Raw genomic sequence first — 17,965 nt, forward strand, 5'->3', positions numbered from 1 at the left:
TAGACTGAAAGCAAATGACACCAGATAGTAATGTCAATCACAACAAAAAAACAAAGGGTGCTGATAAAGGTAATAATATGGTAATTATAAAAGTATAATCACATATTTCTTCTCTTAATTGACTTAAAAAGCAATGACATAAAACAATATGTATTGTGGGCCTATAGTATAGAAAAATGCACTATATGTGACAATAATAGGACAAAGGAGTTGCATTGGAAAAAAGAAATAATACCCAGATGGTAACCTGAATCCACAGGAATAAATGAAGTTATTTGTAATGGTAAATAAGAAGGTTGATATAACAAACTCTATAAATAATGCCTGTTTTCCTCTATTATCTTTTTTCACATAACAAAATTATATAAAGTGATAATGATGAAAATATATTTCTGGGTTTCTTTTTTCCTAATGTTTATTTTGAGAGAGCATGTGAGCATGAGTGAGGGAGGGACAGAGAAAGAGAGAGAGGGAGAGAGAGAGAGAGAGAGAGAGAGAGAGAGAGAATCCCCAGCAGGCTCCATGCCACCAGTGCAGAACCCAATGTGGGGCTTGAATTCATGAACCATGAGATCATGACCTGAGATGAAACCAAGTCGGACACTTAGCCGACTGAGCCACCCAGGCGCCCCTATTTCTGGGTTTCTAATATATAGATAGATACATATAATACATACATGTGAAATATATATATATATACATATACATATATACGTGTATATGTATACACAAAACAACAATAGCAAAAGAGTTAAAAGGAACGGAACTAGATAGCAATGTTTCTATATTTTATTAATATATTAATAAATTATTACACAACTAAACACACTCTGACAGATTAAGATGTATGTTTTAAATCCTAGAGCAACTCCTAAAAAATGACTAAGAAAAAGTGAAAAATTAATTAAAGGAATTGACAGGTTATACAAGAAAATATTCATTTAGTACAAAAGAAAGCAGATAAGGAACAGAAGGAGAAAATGACATGAGACAAATAGAAAATAAAAAGCAAAACGGCATATGCAAATCCAACCGTATCAATATAACATTAAACGAGAACGCTTAAACAAACCAAACAAAAGGTGGTTTGTCAGACTGGATTAAAAAAAATACATCATCCAACCAATGCTGTCTGTAGGAGACACGCTTTATTTTCAAAGACACAAACAGGCTGAAAGTAAAAGAACAGGAAGGAATATACCAAGCAAACAACAACCATAAAAGAGATGGAATGGCTACACTAATGTCAGGCAAATTAGACTTTAAAAGAAAAAATATTACTAGAGATAATGATAACATTATCACAACGATGGTAAATGATATAATAAAAGTTCAAGCCATCAGGAAAATACGGCAATTATATAAACATAAATGCACCTAAAAACAGAGTCCATAAATACAGAAAGCAACAATTGACAGAATTGAAGGATAAAATAGACAATTAAAAAATAATACTTGGAGATTTCAATGCTTTCAATAATGGATAGGACAACTGGGCACAAGATAACAGGAAGTAGAATACTTAGAGTAACTAGACATTGCAGACATCTACAATGCATTCCACCTGCCATCAAGAGAATATACTCTTCTTAAGTACACATGGAACATTCTCCAGGGGAGAACACATTCTAGCCCATAAAAACGCCTCAAAAAACTTAAAAAGCACTGAATACAAAATATGTTGTTTGATCACAACAGAATTAAATTCAAAATCAGTTTAAAACAGGCAATTTGGAAAATTCACAAATATGTGGAAATTAACCAATGCGCGCCTTGATCAGTGTTATCAAAAAAAATTAATAAAAGAAAAACTAGAAAATACTTTTGAGATACATGAAAATCAGAATAAAACATACTAAAACTTATGAAATGTACCTACAACAGTGCTCTGAGGGAAGTTTATAGCTATAAATGTCTGTATTAAAAAAGAAGAAAAATCTCAAAACATTTTTGGCCAATTGGTTTTCCACAGGGTGCCATGCTAATTCAACAGGAAAAGAATAGTCTTTTCAACAAATGGTGTTAGAACAAGTGATACCCAAATGCAAAAGAATGAATTTGAACTTCCACCTTATACGATATATAAAAGTTAACTTAAAATGGGTCACAAACAAATTTAAGACTTAAAATAATAAAACTCACAAGAAAACACAGAAGTAAATCTTTGTGACCTTTGGTTAGGCAAAACCTTAGCTACAACATCAAAAGCACAAGGGACAAAGAACAAATTGGACTTCATCAAAATTTAAAACTTTAGTACTGCAAACAAGACCACAAATAAAGAGATGGCACACAATAGGAGAGAATTTGCAAACTGCGTATCTGATAAAGGGGTTAATTCCAGAATACAGAAGAAACTTTTACGAGTCAGTAATAAAAAGATAACAACGCAATTCAAAAACTGGGCAGAGGATCTGAAAAGATTACAAATGGACAGTAAGCACATGGAAAGGTGCTCAGTCTCATTGGCCATCAGGGAAATGCAGATCAAAACCACTTTACACACACACTAGGATGGTTACGTAAGAAAAAAAAGGTTGCAAGGGTTGACAAGGATGTGGAGAAACCGGAACTTTCATACAATGCTGGCGGAAATTTAAAATGGTTCTGTCATTTTGGAAAACAGTCCAGTAGCTCCTTAAATGGTTACACGTAGAGCTAACTCTATGACCCACAACTGCACTCCTAGGCATACACCCAAGAGAGATGAAAACACAGGTCCAACAATAACCTGTACATGAATGTTCATGAGCAACGTTATTCACAGAAGCCAAAAGACAGAAACAACCCAAGTGCCCGTCAACTGACGAATGGATAAATAAAATGGAGTGTGTCCAGACAATGGGATTATTTGGCCATAAAAAGGGATGAAGCACTGATACGTATGATAACATGGGTGCACATGGATGCCAAGTGAATGAACTAGACACAGAATGTCACCTACTGTATGATTCCAATTACACAAAATATCCAGACCGGGTAGATCCGTAGAGAGAAAAAGTAGGTTAGCGGAGGCTCAGGGCTGGGGAGGTGGGGGCTATCGGGGGCGGGGGGTGACTGCATGGATATAGTGCTTCTGGGGGTGTTAAAAAACGCTCTAAAATTAGATCGTGTGATGGGCACACAACCCTGTGAATAAACTAAAAAATACCGTATACTCTAAGTGGGTGATTCATGTGGTACATGAATTAGATCTTAGTAAAACTGTCAAAAATCACTCAAAGGGCAGGCAGAATGGTGGTCAGCCTAAACGGACTCTCTATTTTCTTTCTGGCTGTAAAATTCTAAGCACCTACAAGGCTGCTGGTCCCAGATGGTCCCGGGACGCTTCTGGACAGCCATGGGACTCGCAGACCAGACACGGCCACAGGCCGGAGAGAATCTCTGGGCGAAATGCGACAAGAGAAGAGGGTTTGGCCCGCTGCGTGCTGAGCAGAGATCACGGCGCCCAGCCTCACTCACCAAGCATGCTGCTGATGAGTTTGTCGGGCCCGGCGTGAGCAGAGGTGGAGCAGAGGGTGTTGAAATAGAGCCCAGAGCCCTCCCGGATGGGGCTGAGCATTGGGGGCGGCGTATACGGAGAGCACTGGAACAGTCCCTTCAGGAGGCGGTCCACCAGGAACACCGGAGACCGCAGGCAGCTCTGGTGGCATCCTCCCAGGCCCGGCTCTCCCGGCGACGAGGGTGGAGGCGGCACGAACAAGGCCTTGGGCTGGGGGCGCTTCTTCCGCTTCCTGTGTTGGCTGCTCTCCTTGCTGTCTCTGTCTTCCCCGTCTTTCTCTTGTCCCTGGGGAAGAAGAGAGCTCACAATCACAGGGGCTCACACGAGGCCACCTGCTGCACAGCTCCGTCTTCGGGAGCGCGGGAGATGGGACGAGAATACGGGCCCCGGAGCCAGAGGGGAGTATGACCCGTGACCCCGAGCCCCCAGAAAAGGGAGGCGAGCAGGGCTACCACGCCCGAGCCAGGGCCCAGATCCTAACCGAGCCTGGAGCCCTCAAGGAGAGGCCCTGACTCAGAGGAATTTGGAACCAGGTGAGGCCAGCTCCAGTTGTTCCAATGCCTGGCTCTTACAGTGGGGGCCGGGGGGGGAGGGGGGGGCGGAGACAGTGCAACGGCACGACAAAGTGACAAAATGGCAGTGGCAACGGCTCCCGGGGGGTGAGCAGTGGCACCCACGCACCTCGTCCCTGAGCCCAGCAGGGACTTCTCCAGTGGGTCTTCCAGGTCAGGCTGAAGAGACGGGTCACCCAGACTTGCGATGCTCTCTCCCACCTTCCTCACTCTCCCCTCCCCTCTGCCAGTCTTCTGCCCCCTCCCCGCCGGAGCTCAGCTCCAACACCCCCTGACCTCCTCAGCAGGAGTCTCTGGTGCCCCCTCAGGACGCCCTCAGCTCCCTTTGCTCCCCACCCCCCCCCCCCCCCCAGCCCACTGCGGGTCGTCACTGTCCGGGGACAGCCCTGCTCCTTCACCAGGCTGGGAGCCTGTCCTGGTCACCGCAGTGTGCAGCCGTGCCGGCGCGGGCTGGCACAGAGGAGGCTCGGGGGATGTGCACGGCCGAACGACCGTGCAAAGCGAGCTCCCCTCGACCCAGGTTTCTCTTGACGTTTGCTTGGGGCTTTCCCCGCGGCCCCCACCGGCAAGGGGGGAAGCAGCGGGAAGGAAGTGGGCGGACTGACCGGCACCCACCTTGGCGGTGCTCCCGGCGGGTGGGTTCACTGGAGCTGCGGGCAGCGACGCAGGGACCGCCAAAGGGGCCGCGGCGGGGCTGTCCGGGGACTTCTTGGCTCCTGGGGGACTCTGCCCGTCGCCCTCCGGCCTTGGCACCTGTCTCAGCGGTTGCCAAAACTCCGCGCCAAACTCCTGGATGCGGACAATACGCGGCTCTTCAAGACGACGGTCGGCAGGAGGGAACGAGCAGCTCGGCCCGGCTCCTGCCCTCCCCCCGTGCCCAGACTCCACTCTGCGGTGCGTCTGCATCCCGGAGTAGGTGACATCCAGTCGCCCACGACGGAGCGCCCGCCCGAAACCCCGAAGGCACGGTGCGCGCCCTTCACCTGCTGCTCCTGCTGCCCTCGAGGTGACGGCCACTGGTCGCTGCGGAAACACACGTGGCTGCTCAGCCCCTTCTCTGCATAAAACACCTGGCTGCAGTTCTTGCAGACGCGAGTGCTCCTTGGCTCTGCCCAGTCCGCAGGGCCCCCGTTTTGCTGGCTACTGTGGGGAAACACGGCGGGACGGGAGAACGCGAGAACGGGGCTCCGTCCCCATCGTAAATGCTTTTCTTTTTTTTGGTCTTAAATCTGATCCACTGGTACAACTCTCGATGAACCCTAAGAACTGGAGAGAGGACACCACACCGCAGCGCCTCACGGCCGGGTGTGTACCTCTTCGGGCCTGACGCTTCCAGAACTGGGTGACCCGGGGCCAGCACACAAAGGCCACCAGAGGAATCTGAGGGGCTGAGCGCCCCCCCAGGCACGGCGGAGGAGTGGCTTCTGAGCTTACCATCCATCTGCCACGCTCTCCTCCTTCATCGGATGGGGGAGCCGGTAGATATTTCCACCCTGAAGAGGAAAACACATCTGAGCCACCATAACAGGAAGGAGGCATGGAGACGGGACAGCGGTAAGACTTTTAGAAGAAAGCATGGGTGGCGGGGGGCGGTGGGGCGCCTGGCTGGCTCGGTCAGTGGAGCGTGCGGCTCCTGATCTTGGGGTTGTGGGTTCGAGCCCCACACGGGGTGTAGAGATTACCTGATGCTAAAATCTTTTCTTTTTTTTAAAGGAAAGCATAGGTGTGATTCTTTGAGACAGTGGAGGAGGCACACGTCTTGGGGGACACCAAAACGAAAGCCAGCCATCGACACATCAGATTTCATCAAGACTTAGAACGCCCGTGCTTCACAGGACCATCAAGACAGAGAAAAAAACCACCCGGAGGATGGGACAAGTATCACTGCAGGTCGCGTACCTGACAAGAGACCCGTACTCATAATGCACGAGGAACTCTTGTACAGCCCGATGACGAAAAGGCGAATGGCCCAATTTAAAAACGGATAAAGGGGCTGAAAGACCCTTCACCAAAGGGGATTTACAAATGGCCAATAAGCACGTGAAAAGGTGCGCACCAAAGCATGATAAGAGACCACTTCACGCCCACTAGCACGGCCACGATTAAAAACAACAACAAACGACAGCAAAGTGTTGGTGAGGACGTGGGGACGTCGTGGGTGGGGAGGCTGAATGGCGCGGCTGCTTGGGAAAAGTCTGGCAGCTCCTCAGATGGTTAGACACAGAGTTACCACTTGACCCAGTAATTCCAAGCGGACCGACGTATCTCCCAAGGGCAGCGAAAACCTACGTTCACCCAGAAACTTGCACACAAATGCTCACGGCAGCACTATTCACAGTGGCCAGGAAGCAGAAACAACCCGAAGGCCCCTCAGCTGCTGAACGGATAAACACAACGTGACACATCCGTTCAGTGGAGCATTATTCGGCCATAAAAAGGAATACGGATGCACCGTAACACCCAAGAACCTTGAAACCTCGTACTGAGCGTAAGAAGTCAGACACAGAAGGCCACGTAGTGTACGAGACGTCCAGAACGGGCAAATCCAGAGAGACACAAGGCAGATTCATACCTGCCAGGGGCCGTGAGGGATGGAGATTGGGGGTGACAACTGAGAGTGGGGGGGATTTGGGGATGATGAAAGGGTTCTGGCAAAGAGTGGTAACGGACGCACAACCTGGAGAATATACTGAAAACTACTGGAAGGTGTATTTTAAAATGGTGAATTGGGGGCGCCTGGGCGGCTCGGTCTGTTGAGCATCTGTCCCTTGATTTCGGCCCAGGTCATGACCTCACGGGTTCATGAGTTTGAGCCCCGCGTCGGGCTCTGTGCTGATGGTGCGGAGCCTGCATGGGATTCTCTCTCTCCCCCTCTCTCTGCCTTCTCCTGCTTTCCCGGCCTCTCCACGCCCAGACCTGGTGGGTGCCACCTGCAAGGACTGTCTGCTCTGCAGGTGCTGGTCGGCGTGGGGACCGTGACTCCCACCAGGGAAGACCCGGCATTAGGCGCAGAAATACTGACGGGGGTGGGAACTCTACCTTTACATCCTCTGAACAATTTAAGGAGGCAGATCCAAAAGGAAGTGAAAGGCAGAAAGGGAGCCAGGAGAGAAAGCCTAGGAAAGAAAGCATCTCGGACAACCCTGAAGACTGAACGGGGGTGGGGGTTGACAGGAGGACCCACAGTCTCTCCGAACCTTCATTTCCGCCTCTGCGCAACTGCGGCTGAGGGCTCCCTGAGACTAAACACAACGGCTGGCCAACCAGTAGACGCAGAAACGAGGAACCAACGAGACTCTCGTCTCAAGCGTGGTCACGCCCCGTGAGGGAGGGCCCAGGTACCTGGATTCTGTTGAAAATTGTCAGCTTGGACTTCGAGTCCTGGGGGGGGTCTGCCAGAGGTCCGGCTGACGAGAAGGAGGCCATGGCTACCTGGCTCGGGGAAGCCGCACAGCACATATCCGTTTTCAGCTTCTCCTTCCGGAAGCCGGAGAAACGCTGGGACCTGGGGTTGCCCGAGAAGAGCCTGCAGCCCCCGCCCCGGGCGCAGGCCTGGCTCTTTTCACCTTTCGCGGCCCCCAGCGCCGCGCCATTCTCCGCCTGGGCCTGCTTCCCTGGGAGCGGGGCTCCGAGGGGCCCGTCCCCACCTGACTGGGTCTGCCGTGGGCCCCCCGGGGAGATGATGTCCCCCAGGTCCAAGGTCCCTTTCGTGGATCTCAGCTGCTTGGCCAGAGAGGAGATGTCTGGGTTCCTGGGAGGGTCCAGTGACGACGCTGGGAGGGACGGCGGAGCAGCGGCGGTCTTCAGACCTCCCTTCGCCTCCCGCCTGGTGCCGCCTGGGGAGGCCTCTCTGGGGAACGCAGGCGTGGCTTTCCTCCTGCGGGCTGGGGACCCCTCTGGCTCCGGGTTTCCGGGGCCAGCGTGCAGAGAGTCAACAGGGGCTGCCAGCGGCGGGGGCTGCTGCGGCCAGGGCCCCGGCAGCGGCTTCAGGGCGGCCTGCTTGCCCTCGGGCCCGGGGAGCTGTGAGAAGATCCGCTGGGACTTGGCAATCATCTGGAACACCTGCATCTGCTCGTGGCTCACCAGGGACTCCTGGGACTTGAGGAAGAGCTGCCGGAAGAGCGGCGTGGCGTCCGACGGGAGGCCGCTGGGCTTTTGGGCCTCCTGGAGGCCGGGCTCCCCGGGGTTCTGCCACAGGAAGGAGTCACAGTCACACTTGCTTTTCTTGGAACCCCAGGAGTCGTCTTCCCCGCCAGCATATCTGGGGTCGCCCGAGGCCTCCCCGGGAGCCTTCAGGAACGTGGCAGGGTAGGGCGACGACGCGTCCTCCCGACCGGTGCCCACCCCAGGCGAGGGCTCCCCCACGGGGGAGGTGCTGCTGGGCCCAGGGCCAGACTCGCAGCCCTCCCGGGACGGCACCGAAGGGGGCTTGTGGACGACAAACACGTTGTTCCCTTTGCTCTTGGGGCAGCCGGGCAGGTTCCGCAGCCACTGGAAGTTGTGGCTCGACGGCTGGGAGCCGGCGGGGACCGTCTGGCCTCGGAACAGAGGCAGGCGGGCCGGCCGCGGGCCGCCCTCGGGCCAGCCCTCCAGGGCGGGCGGGCGCTGGAGCAGAGGCGGCTCTGGCCCGGCCGGGTCAGTGCCCCCGTTCTCCACCGCTCTCCGGTGGATGACCGTGAACATGGCGGCGGCAGGCTCCTTCCGTGGGGGACGAGGCTCCTCAGGAACCTCGGTGCCCAGGTTTCCGGGGGCCCCCGGCATGCCGGCAGGGGTGCACGAGGAGGGCCCGGAGGAGGGCGCGCGGGGACGGGCCGCAGTCCTCTCCTCCCCGCCGTCTGGAGGCCCCGCCGGGCCGGGAGAGGGGACCTTCCGGTGGACGATGCTGCTCACGATGCAGCGCAGGAGGTCCTGGTTGGGCAGGAGGGAGCCGGGGGACCGGGCTTCAGGGGGTCCGGGGGCTCGCGAGCCACCGGGGGCCAGCCGGCCGGCGGCCTCGCAGGCGTGAGGGGAGTCCCCGCAGGCTTCCTCCTCCGGGGGGGCCTCCTTTAGGATGCACAGGCCGTGCTGGACCTCGTAGTGGCGCCGCAGCGAGCGGTAGTCACAGTAGCTCTTGCTGCAGCCCTGCTCGATGCACACGAACGGCTTGGTCTTCTGGTGGGTGAGCATGTGCCCGGTCCTGGAGTCACACGGAGACGCGGGTCAGCGGGCGCCCTGGCTGCCCTTCACCACGGGACCCCGAGTGTGTCCCCGGGGGGGGGGGGAGGCAAGGGTGCACGGGAGCCCACGCTCGGCGCCCGGGAGGGAGGCCCCAGGCGGCCACCCTTCCGGGCGAAGCGACGGAAGGGGTGCTCCCCTCCCTCACCTGTGAACAAACCCCTTCTCTGAGAGGGAAAAAAAACAAATCAATGAAAGTCAGACTGGAGTTCCCCAAAGTGAGTTCCCAAGGGACAGCGGTCCTCCAGGGCGGCTCCCGGAGGACACGGGCTCAGCTGGCAAGGAAGTTTTGAAAAACCACGATTTGCTCCTTGGAGGTTCGGAGCAGCAAATTTAAAAGCCACGCAGTACGCAGACCGCTTCTTACCCTCCCGTGTCCCTCCAAGCCATCTGCCCACAGAGTCACTTACTCGCACGGCCCCTCTGAGCATCCCTGAGGACCGAAGGTCTGCAGGATACGCTTGAGGAGGTGCTAAGCTGGGGGTGACCCTTCCCCCAGAAGTCCAGCCAGAGTCTTTGCCTGACCGTGACAGTCCTCTAGGGAGACAGCTACCTGGAAGCCACCCCCAGCGAACAAACGAACAAACAAAATGACAGACGTCCCATCAGTAAAAAGTTGCTAGAAAGCAGCCACATGTGCCTCCTGTACTTTCCGCAAATATAAATAAATACAAGCATGTGCTGCATTTATGGCACGCTTCTAACCACACTGATGTATCGTAAGCATAAACCAGGGGGGGAATCCTGCTCCAGGCTCCCGACAGCCCGACCCTGGACAGTCTGATCCACGTGGTACATGGGGTATCTCCGGTCAATGATACCCGCCCTTCGCCAAGTGCTGACCCTTGGCCTCCGGCACAGGGAAGCTGCATAGGAGGAATCAGGAGACCCAATTTCTAGCCCCAACTGTAGGTAAGGAGCATCAATACAAATGCAAGGGCTTGTCATCACCCACTGGCAAGTCTCTCTGTTTGAAAAAAAAAAAGTCTGTCAGGGGCACCTGGGGGGCTCAGTCAGTTGAGCGTCCGACTTCGGCTCAGGTCACGATCTCATGGTTCTGGGTTCAAGCCCCGCGTCGGGCTCTGTGCTGACCGCTCAGAGCCTGGAGCCTGCTTCGGATTCCGTGTCTCCCTCTCTCTCTCTGCCCCTCCCTCTCTTGTGCTCCGTCTCACTCTCTCTCAAAAATAAATAAAAATTTAAAAAAAAAAAAGAAAAAAAGTCTCTCTTTCCTGCCTCACTAGCAAGAAAAGCTCATCACTTCCAAGATATTAAGAACAAAGGGAATTCTGGCTAAGTCTTACAATGGGCTTTATTATTATTTTTTAATCAGGAGTTTGTTTTTTTTAAAAAAGGAGTTTAAAAAAAGCATTAATGCTCCCCTGCCATATTCTGGAAACAGGCATTTCAGAATCTCTCACTCCCCCGTCATTCTAATGCACGCTCCTCATGAGACACGGATCTGTTCTCCTCGGATGCCCATGAGGGACTCCCAACATTTCTCTATAAAAGTGAGCCCAATTTCCTACGTGACAAAATTGCCTTGGGAGCGAGCCGTTACAGGTCTGGAAACCACGAGGGTCCCGTCTGCAAACTGTGGCAGCGATTTCCTCACTGGTGTGACCCTGGGGGCTGGGAGGAGCCACCCGTCCTGGGTGGAGCTGGCCCCATGTGAGAAGGGGAGGCGCGCCCCTGTGTCCCTGTGCAGGTCGCAGACATCTATCCGGGCATCAGGAGGGGAAGCCCACCCAGGGCAGGTGTGAAGGCCACCCAGGAGCCCGCCCGCTGCCCCCGCCCCCAGCCCCCCCGACCACACTCCCACATACAGGTGGTCCTGGCGCTTAAAGGCCTTGCCGCAGATTTTGCAGACGTGTTTCCTCTCCTGGCTGTGCGTCAGGTAGTGCTTGCTAAGGGAGCTGGCGCTGCTGAACACCTTCCCGCAGAGGCTGCAGTCCAGAAGCGGGTTCTGAGGGGAAGCGTGCTGCCGCTTTCCTTTCCTCGCGCTCCCCGAGGCGGCCCTGCCTCCTTCGTCAGCCTCTTTAGGCACCTTAAGAGCGCCTGGCCCCAGGTCTAAACAGAGGGAGAGAGCACAGGTTATAGACATCTGGGGAAATCAAAGAGCAGGGCGAAATCAGCACTCAGTGAGCGTCAGGGCCACGGCGGACTTGGACAGAGGCTCCAGGACCGCGCCCTCCAACTTCAGCGGCTTTGTGCGCCGAGAAAACCATGAGAGAGAGAAAAGGGGCCCTGGCAGGGCCACCCCTGCAGGATGGCACTCGGTTCCGGCACCACACTCAGAGGGGCGGCGGTGGTCGGAAGCACTTCTAGGACAAGGTGACCAACACGGGTCGGGCTTCGTGTCTAGGCCATCCACGGCACCCTTGGAAGGACAAGCAGAAAGACATAATCCGAAACCTCAGAGAAGTATAAACGCTTTCTTCCAGTCAATTCCGCTTCGGGGATTTTAAAAGTCATTTTTTTAAAAATTTTTTTTAACGTTTATTTATTTATTTATTTTTATTTAAAAAAATTTTTTTTTCAACGTTTATTTATTTTGGGGACAGAGAGAGACAGAGCATGAACGGGGGAGGGGCAGAGAGAGAGGGAGACACAGAATCGGAAACAGGCTCCAGGCTCTGAGCGGTCAGCACAGAGCCCGACGCGGGGCTCGAACTCACGGACCGCGAGATCATGACCTGAGCCGAAGTCGGACGCTCAACCGACCAAGCCACCCAGGCGCCCCCGCTTTGGGGATTTTAAAGAAAGAAATATAGGAACGCCTGGGTGGCTCGGTGGCTAAGCATCTGACTTCGGCTCAGGTCATGCCTGCTTTGGGTTAAGCCCCCCTTCTCTCTCCGCCCCCCCCCCCCCCCGCCTCTCCTGGGATGCTTTCTCTCTGCCCCTCACTCACTCGCGCCCTCTCTTTCTCTCTCTCTCTCTCTCTCTCAAAAAGAAAGAAAGAAAGAAATCTAGATTTGTACAAAGAGGCAGCCACAAAGCAGTTAAGGGCAGCGCTGTCTTTCCTGTTAGAAACAACCTACTATCTGGTAAAAGGGCGTGCAAGTGATCGCATTATGGTGTAAAGGATCTAAGACACAGCATTTTAAGGTAAGACTTTACAGTTTTATAAGTAAATATCTGATGAAGTGACTACTCAGTGTGAAAACAGCAGCCCGTTACAAAACAGAGAAAGACCAATAAATCTGAACAGAAAACTGACAGAGAGAACAGGCCAGACTGGTAGGTTGCGGGCTTTTACTTTCCTCTTCTTGGGCCTCTGAGTATGCTTCTGTGTTTTCTGCATTCCTTGGGTACAATGATGACAGGTACGTTTGCAACTCATTCGCCTGAGGAGCCGGAGGAGAGACTGGAAATGTTCATCCGGGAGAGGGGCAAGTCGTCCAGTATCCCAAGGGCCGGCATGTGGGGAGGGAACTCGCTGCCTCTGTCTCGCTCCGACAGACAGAGATAGGTTTGGCTGACTAAAGAGAAGCTGGTTTCAAGTCACTGGAAACGCAGGGGCCGTGGCCGCAAGGACCCCGCGGGCTCCTGCCGTGTCCCGGCTCCCAGAACCCCCTGGCTGGCACTCGTGGACGCTCCACCATCGTCTGACTGTGGAAGATTTTCCTGCTGTTCACACTGGTCTTCAACATGGCTCAGACCACCTCGGGAGACGGGAGCTTTGAAATCACCACTTCTCTAGTGTGCTGCAGAGCCGGGACCCCGGGCACCCAACAGCCCAGGGCAGCGGGCCCGCCTGGAGGACCCAGATGGCTGACCACGGCCAGCTGAGCCGCAGCGTGACAGACACGGCAGGAGGGAGCCTGGACTGGCATCTCCCAGCTCTGTCCTGCCATAGACCGTTTGTCCCTCAACATGCCTGGTCTCCTCCTCCTCGCGTAAGAAGTTACCGTGACAGGTGTTTGAATGATCCCAGCAGTTTAAATGTGGAGTAAGAGGACTCCCGTCAGAAAAGCCCTCCACCTTGCTAAGTTACCTTAAAAATGCTCAGTACGGGGAACCTGGGTGGCTCAGTCGGTTGACCATCCGACTCTTGGTTTTGGCTCAGGTCACCGTCTCGTGGTTTGTGGTTCGAGCTCTGCGTCAGGCTCTGGGCTGACAGCGCGGAGCCTGCTTGGGGTTCTGTCTCCCTCTGTCTCTGCCCCACCCCGCTCACTCTCTCTCTCTCAAAATAAATAAATAAGCTGAAAAAAATTTTTAAGTAAAATAAAATAAAAATGCTCATTAAAGCCAACTATTAAACTAGCACTGATTCAAAAACAATCGGCAATGACACTGAAAATCGGGCAGAGTCACCGGCCCCGGGAAGCTGCCCCATCTTCTCAGAAGGTGGTGTAGCCAAGTGGGTTATCAAACGGTGTGTATTCCCTGATGGGCAAACCTACTTGGAGGGGTATGTCCAAAGAACTCACCTAAAAGGAAGCTCCTCATGTAAAAAGCTGTTCCCAGAAACACGAACAGCCTAACAAGCAAGACTGTGGTCAAACATCACGGTGGAGTAAGTCAGGACAAGGGACTACCTTCTTGTGAAAAAGCAAATACGCTCAGTTTGAAAAACCTCAAATAGCCTCGTACACTTCACACACCTGCGCCAAACCATGTTTTTCTGAATGACTTCACTCGGGTTTTTAAAACTCAACGTGTGAGAGCCAGGCTGGGGGATTCTTCCTGCTGTCAATTTTCGCTATTTCCCGTTGAAGAACCGTGTACTATTTTTCTAGCTGAGAAGACAAACACCAGCGTATGAGTTTAGAGCGGCCTGAATTTCAGTCACAGAAGCATAAGGAGTTAGAATTTAACATTCAGGGGACTCCTTTTTTTCACAAGTAAAAAGAAAAAACTCAAGCTTAAGGAAAATTAGAAAGAGTTGAACTGGAGTAATGACTTGTGACGTATTTTGCAGAGAGGGACACAGCCCCCCTCCTGCTCCCCCCATGAAAATGTGGTGACAGCTCCAGCTCCTCTGCCCAGTGAAATGCACACATATTCGTGCTACCAGTGTTGTTCTGGTAGTTTCTGTGGCCAGGTTGAGAACCCTCCTTACCGGGCCCCCACCCCCACCCCAGGCGTGGCCCAATGCCCTCAACGAGGTACACGTCTCAGGATTCTGGGATTTGCCCTCTGGCCTTCCCACGTGGTGACAAGGCGGGCCCCTTGTCTGCTGCATCTTGTGTGGAGAGGAGGGGGGGGCTTCACAAGTTTTTCATTTTACCAAGTCTTCGGGATATTTCTTGCAATGCTTATCCCGACTGACATGAACCCCTGTTCTGCAGGGCCATCTCAGAGGGGCCTTCTATGCATGAGGTGTGATGATAAATATCAAAGGCCGCCGGGGCGCCTGGATGCCTCAGTCGGTCGAGCGTCTGACTTCCGCTCAGGTCATGATCTCCTGGTCTGTGAGTTCGAGCCCCGTGTCGGGCTCTGTGCTGAAAGCTCCGAGCCTGGAGCCTGCTTCCGATTCTGTGTCTCCCTCTCTCTCTGCCCCTCCCCCGTGCGCGCGCGCGCGCGCTCTCTCTCTCTCTCTCTCTCTCTCTGTCAAAAATAAACATTAAAAAAAAATTTTTTTTCTAAATATCAAAGACTGTTAGCTCAGACAGCTAGCTCATCTAAGCGAGTTACCCAAGAACCCTTGACAAGAATTAACAAACACCAAATTTATCTTGTAGTGGAAGCCTCAAGGGAAGTCAAAAAGCCAAAAGAAAATTGCACCACGGCTTCTAACTGTGCCATCAGTTACCCTTTCACTCCCCCCCCCCCGCCCCCCGCAGAAGAGAGAGACTTAGAAATGCATCAGTGGGCTGCCTGGGATGAATTCTACCGATATTGATAAAAGTAACAACGATCTGTCCCACGCTCTGCAGCCTATGCGATGCTTTTGCATTCATTTCCTCCCTTGCGTCTTAGTGCTGTTAGTCTGGCGGGGGGGTGGGGAGCAGAGCGGGCCTTCTGCTGCCCTCCCGCTTCACGAATGAAGACACCGAGTCCGGGGAAGGTTAGACAACCACGTGGTGGACGGACAGGATCCCAGGTCATCCTGGGAACGTGAAAAGCGCCCCCGGGATGTAATGGGTGGGATGTCTGCCCACACCACACACAAGATTAGGACATCCGCGAACAGCCAAGTTTCTCGACATTATTCCTCAGGATCAGCGTTCGGTTTCCTTGACTAGGAAGTTGGGAACAATTCCCAAGTTAAAAAAAAAAAAAGTGATTGTCCCCTGTTCACTATTCACCCGCGGAAGATAAAAGTTTTCTTATCTAATCCGTGCAGAATCAACCCTTAGCTGGCCACAGGAACTTTCAAACAGTCTTCCAGGCCCTCGGGCCCAGAGGGATAGCCTTACCTTGTAGGGACGCCTGAGTTTCTGGGTCTGCATACTCCTCCAGCAGCTTCACAGAGTCACTGTCCTTCCCCGAGTACAGGGACAGGGTGTCTAAGTTGTCCTCCAGTGCCTCGCTGGGCATGTCAGGGGCTGGGAGGCTGGGGTCCAGGTCCAAACCACTCAGGCCGGCATAGAGCAGGTCTCGTGCACTGGGACCCAGATCCCGGTTGAGGGTGTCGCTGCAATTGAGTCCCTGGCTCTCGGAAAACGAAGGGAGGTGCACCTCTGGAGGAAGGGCGTCCTCGTCCCCAAGGCCATACCGGTCCATGGCTCGTGACTGCCAGGTCTTGGCCAAGAGCTACTCTCCAGACAAGCAAGGCCGTGTAAGGAGTCACGGAGAGCTCTTGGTGATGTCTAATTCCTGAAAATGAACGAGGAGGAATCAAAATTATGAGATGGCAATACAGCATGGCGGATAGAGCAATGACTCGGAATTCAACAGACCTGTCTTTGGGTCTGTTCTCTGCCACTTGACAGCCATGTGAACTTGGGCAAGTCATTTAAGCTCCACGAGCCCCAGTTTCCTCATTGGTAAACTGGGCATAAGAGCACCTCCGTCATAAGGTTGTTGTAAGGAATAAATGAAAGGATTTCCGGCAACATGGAGGACTGAACTGACCTCTTTCTCCAGCTATAAACACGAGAAATATGACAAAAGACCATTTTGAATACACAGCCAGGCACAAGAGACAGGTAAAACCCCATGTGCCAGCAACAATGAGAAAACGCAAAGAAAACTCGTGTAAGTTCAGGTTGGCCTGAGGGGAAAATCAGACTCAGATACCAAATCTGTTGTCCAACGTGGTGGCAACTAGTCATACATGGCTGTGAAGACTTGCAATGTGACTGGCCCAGACTAAGACACGCTGTGAGTCTAACACACACACTGGATTTGGATGACTTAGTACAAAAAAAAAAAAAAAAAATGTAAGTTTAGTATGTTTCTAAATTACTACACGTTGAAATGATAATATTTTGGATACAGTGGGTCAAGCATGTTATTAAAATTACTGTCACCTGCTTCTTCTTAGCTCCTCAATGTGGCTACCAGAAAACTTGAAATTCTATATATGGCTCATATTTATATTCCTATTAAAGTGCATTACCCTGGAGGCTGGGACCTGGGGTCGTAACAGACACATGAGAAAAGAAAACAGGGCCCTGAGCTTACGGGCAGTGGAAACCTGGGCCCCTGGAAGAGCCAGGCCATCCACGGGAAAACTAAACAAAGAAAAAGAAAAAACTCTTGCCCCCAAGCCTTAGAGAAGAACCCCAAGAATTGGGAAGAAAACGGAGCAGTGAGAGACAACAGAACCTAGCCTGAGAAAAGCATAAGTCAGCGTGGGACGGAACAACCAGTTTTAAAAAGAAACAAATGAAACGTCCATGAAAGACATTGAAGTTAAAAGCTCACGGGAAGGGCTAACAGATGAGACAGTGCTGAAGACAGACATAATGAACTGGCAGAGAACAATCTGGGGAAATCCCCCCAGGATTCAGCACAGAGAGATATAGAAATGGAAACTATGAACAGGAAACTGAGAGAGCACAGATGGAGAAGCAAATGCAAAAACCTAACGAAGTCCAATAGGAATCCCAAAAGGGAAGAGGAGAGAATACGGGAAATGAGTATCTTTTTTAAGGATTTTACTTTTAAATAATCTCTACACCCAATGTGGGACTTGAACTCATAACCCCAAGATCAAGAGTCCCACATTCTTCCAACTGAGCCAGCCAGCCAGGCTCCCCGCGAGACACGCATCTTGAAGAGATAATGGTAGAGGAGCTTCCAGAATCACAGGGACACAGGATCCCAGACTTCAAGATCCTAATTCTTTTTTTTTTTAATTTTTTAATGTTTTACTTATTTTTGAGAGACAGAGCTTGAGCAGGGGAGGGGCAGAGAGAGAGGGAGACACAGAATCTGAAGCAGGCTCCAGGCTCCGAGCTGTCAGCACAGAGCCCGACGCGGGGCTCGAACTCACGGGCCGTGAGATCCTGACCTGAGCCGAAGGTGGACACTCAACTGACCGAGCCACCCAGGCGCCCCTAAAGATCACAGTTCTTGAGGATACATGGTTAATGACCAAGCACTGCCAGGCGGAGCAGGAAGAGTAAAAATGAATTTACTCCCCAACACACAGCAGCAGAACCGCAGACCACTGAAGACAGAGAGAAAATGCTAAAAACTACCAGAAGGGAGGCAGACAGTCTACAAAGGGGGATGATGACTAGCCTGGTGGAAGACTTCTCAGAGGAGGCTAGGAGACAAGGAA

At 52.4% G+C, this 17,965-nt stretch overlaps 1 protein-coding gene across 2 annotated transcripts in view; it reads right to left on the bottom strand.

The window, feature by feature from the left end:
• Positions 1 to 16,073, bottom strand: part of ZNF541 (zinc finger protein 541) — a 30,694-nt gene extending 14,621 nt beyond the window's left edge. Inside the window, exons 1-7 of one of the 2 annotated variants that reach the window (XM_027037930.2) lie at positions 15,651 to 16,073; positions 11,112 to 11,355; positions 7,417 to 9,250; positions 5,509 to 5,567; positions 5,058 to 5,214; positions 4,690 to 4,863; positions 3,463 to 3,787 (exon numbers count right to left, since the gene is read on the bottom strand). In XM_027037930.2, the coding sequence (XP_026893731.1) occupies positions 3,463 to 3,787; positions 4,690 to 4,863; positions 5,058 to 5,214; positions 5,509 to 5,567; positions 7,417 to 9,250; positions 11,112 to 11,355; positions 15,651 to 15,957 (3,100 nt within the window). In that variant the 5' untranslated portion in view covers positions 15,958 to 16,073. Of the gene's footprint in view, positions 1 to 3,462; positions 3,788 to 4,689; positions 4,864 to 5,057; positions 5,218 to 5,508; positions 5,568 to 7,416; positions 9,251 to 11,111; positions 11,356 to 15,650 lie in introns of both variants that reach the window. The other variant, XM_027037929.2, reaches the window with a different exon arrangement.
• Positions 16,074 to 17,965: the final 1,892 nt, after the last annotated feature.

Source organism: Acinonyx jubatus, chromosome E2 (assembly GCF_027475565.1).
Source record: "Acinonyx jubatus isolate Ajub_Pintada_27869175 chromosome E2, VMU_Ajub_asm_v1.0, whole genome shotgun sequence".
NCBI lineage: Eukaryota > Metazoa > Chordata > Mammalia > Carnivora > Felidae > Acinonyx > Acinonyx jubatus.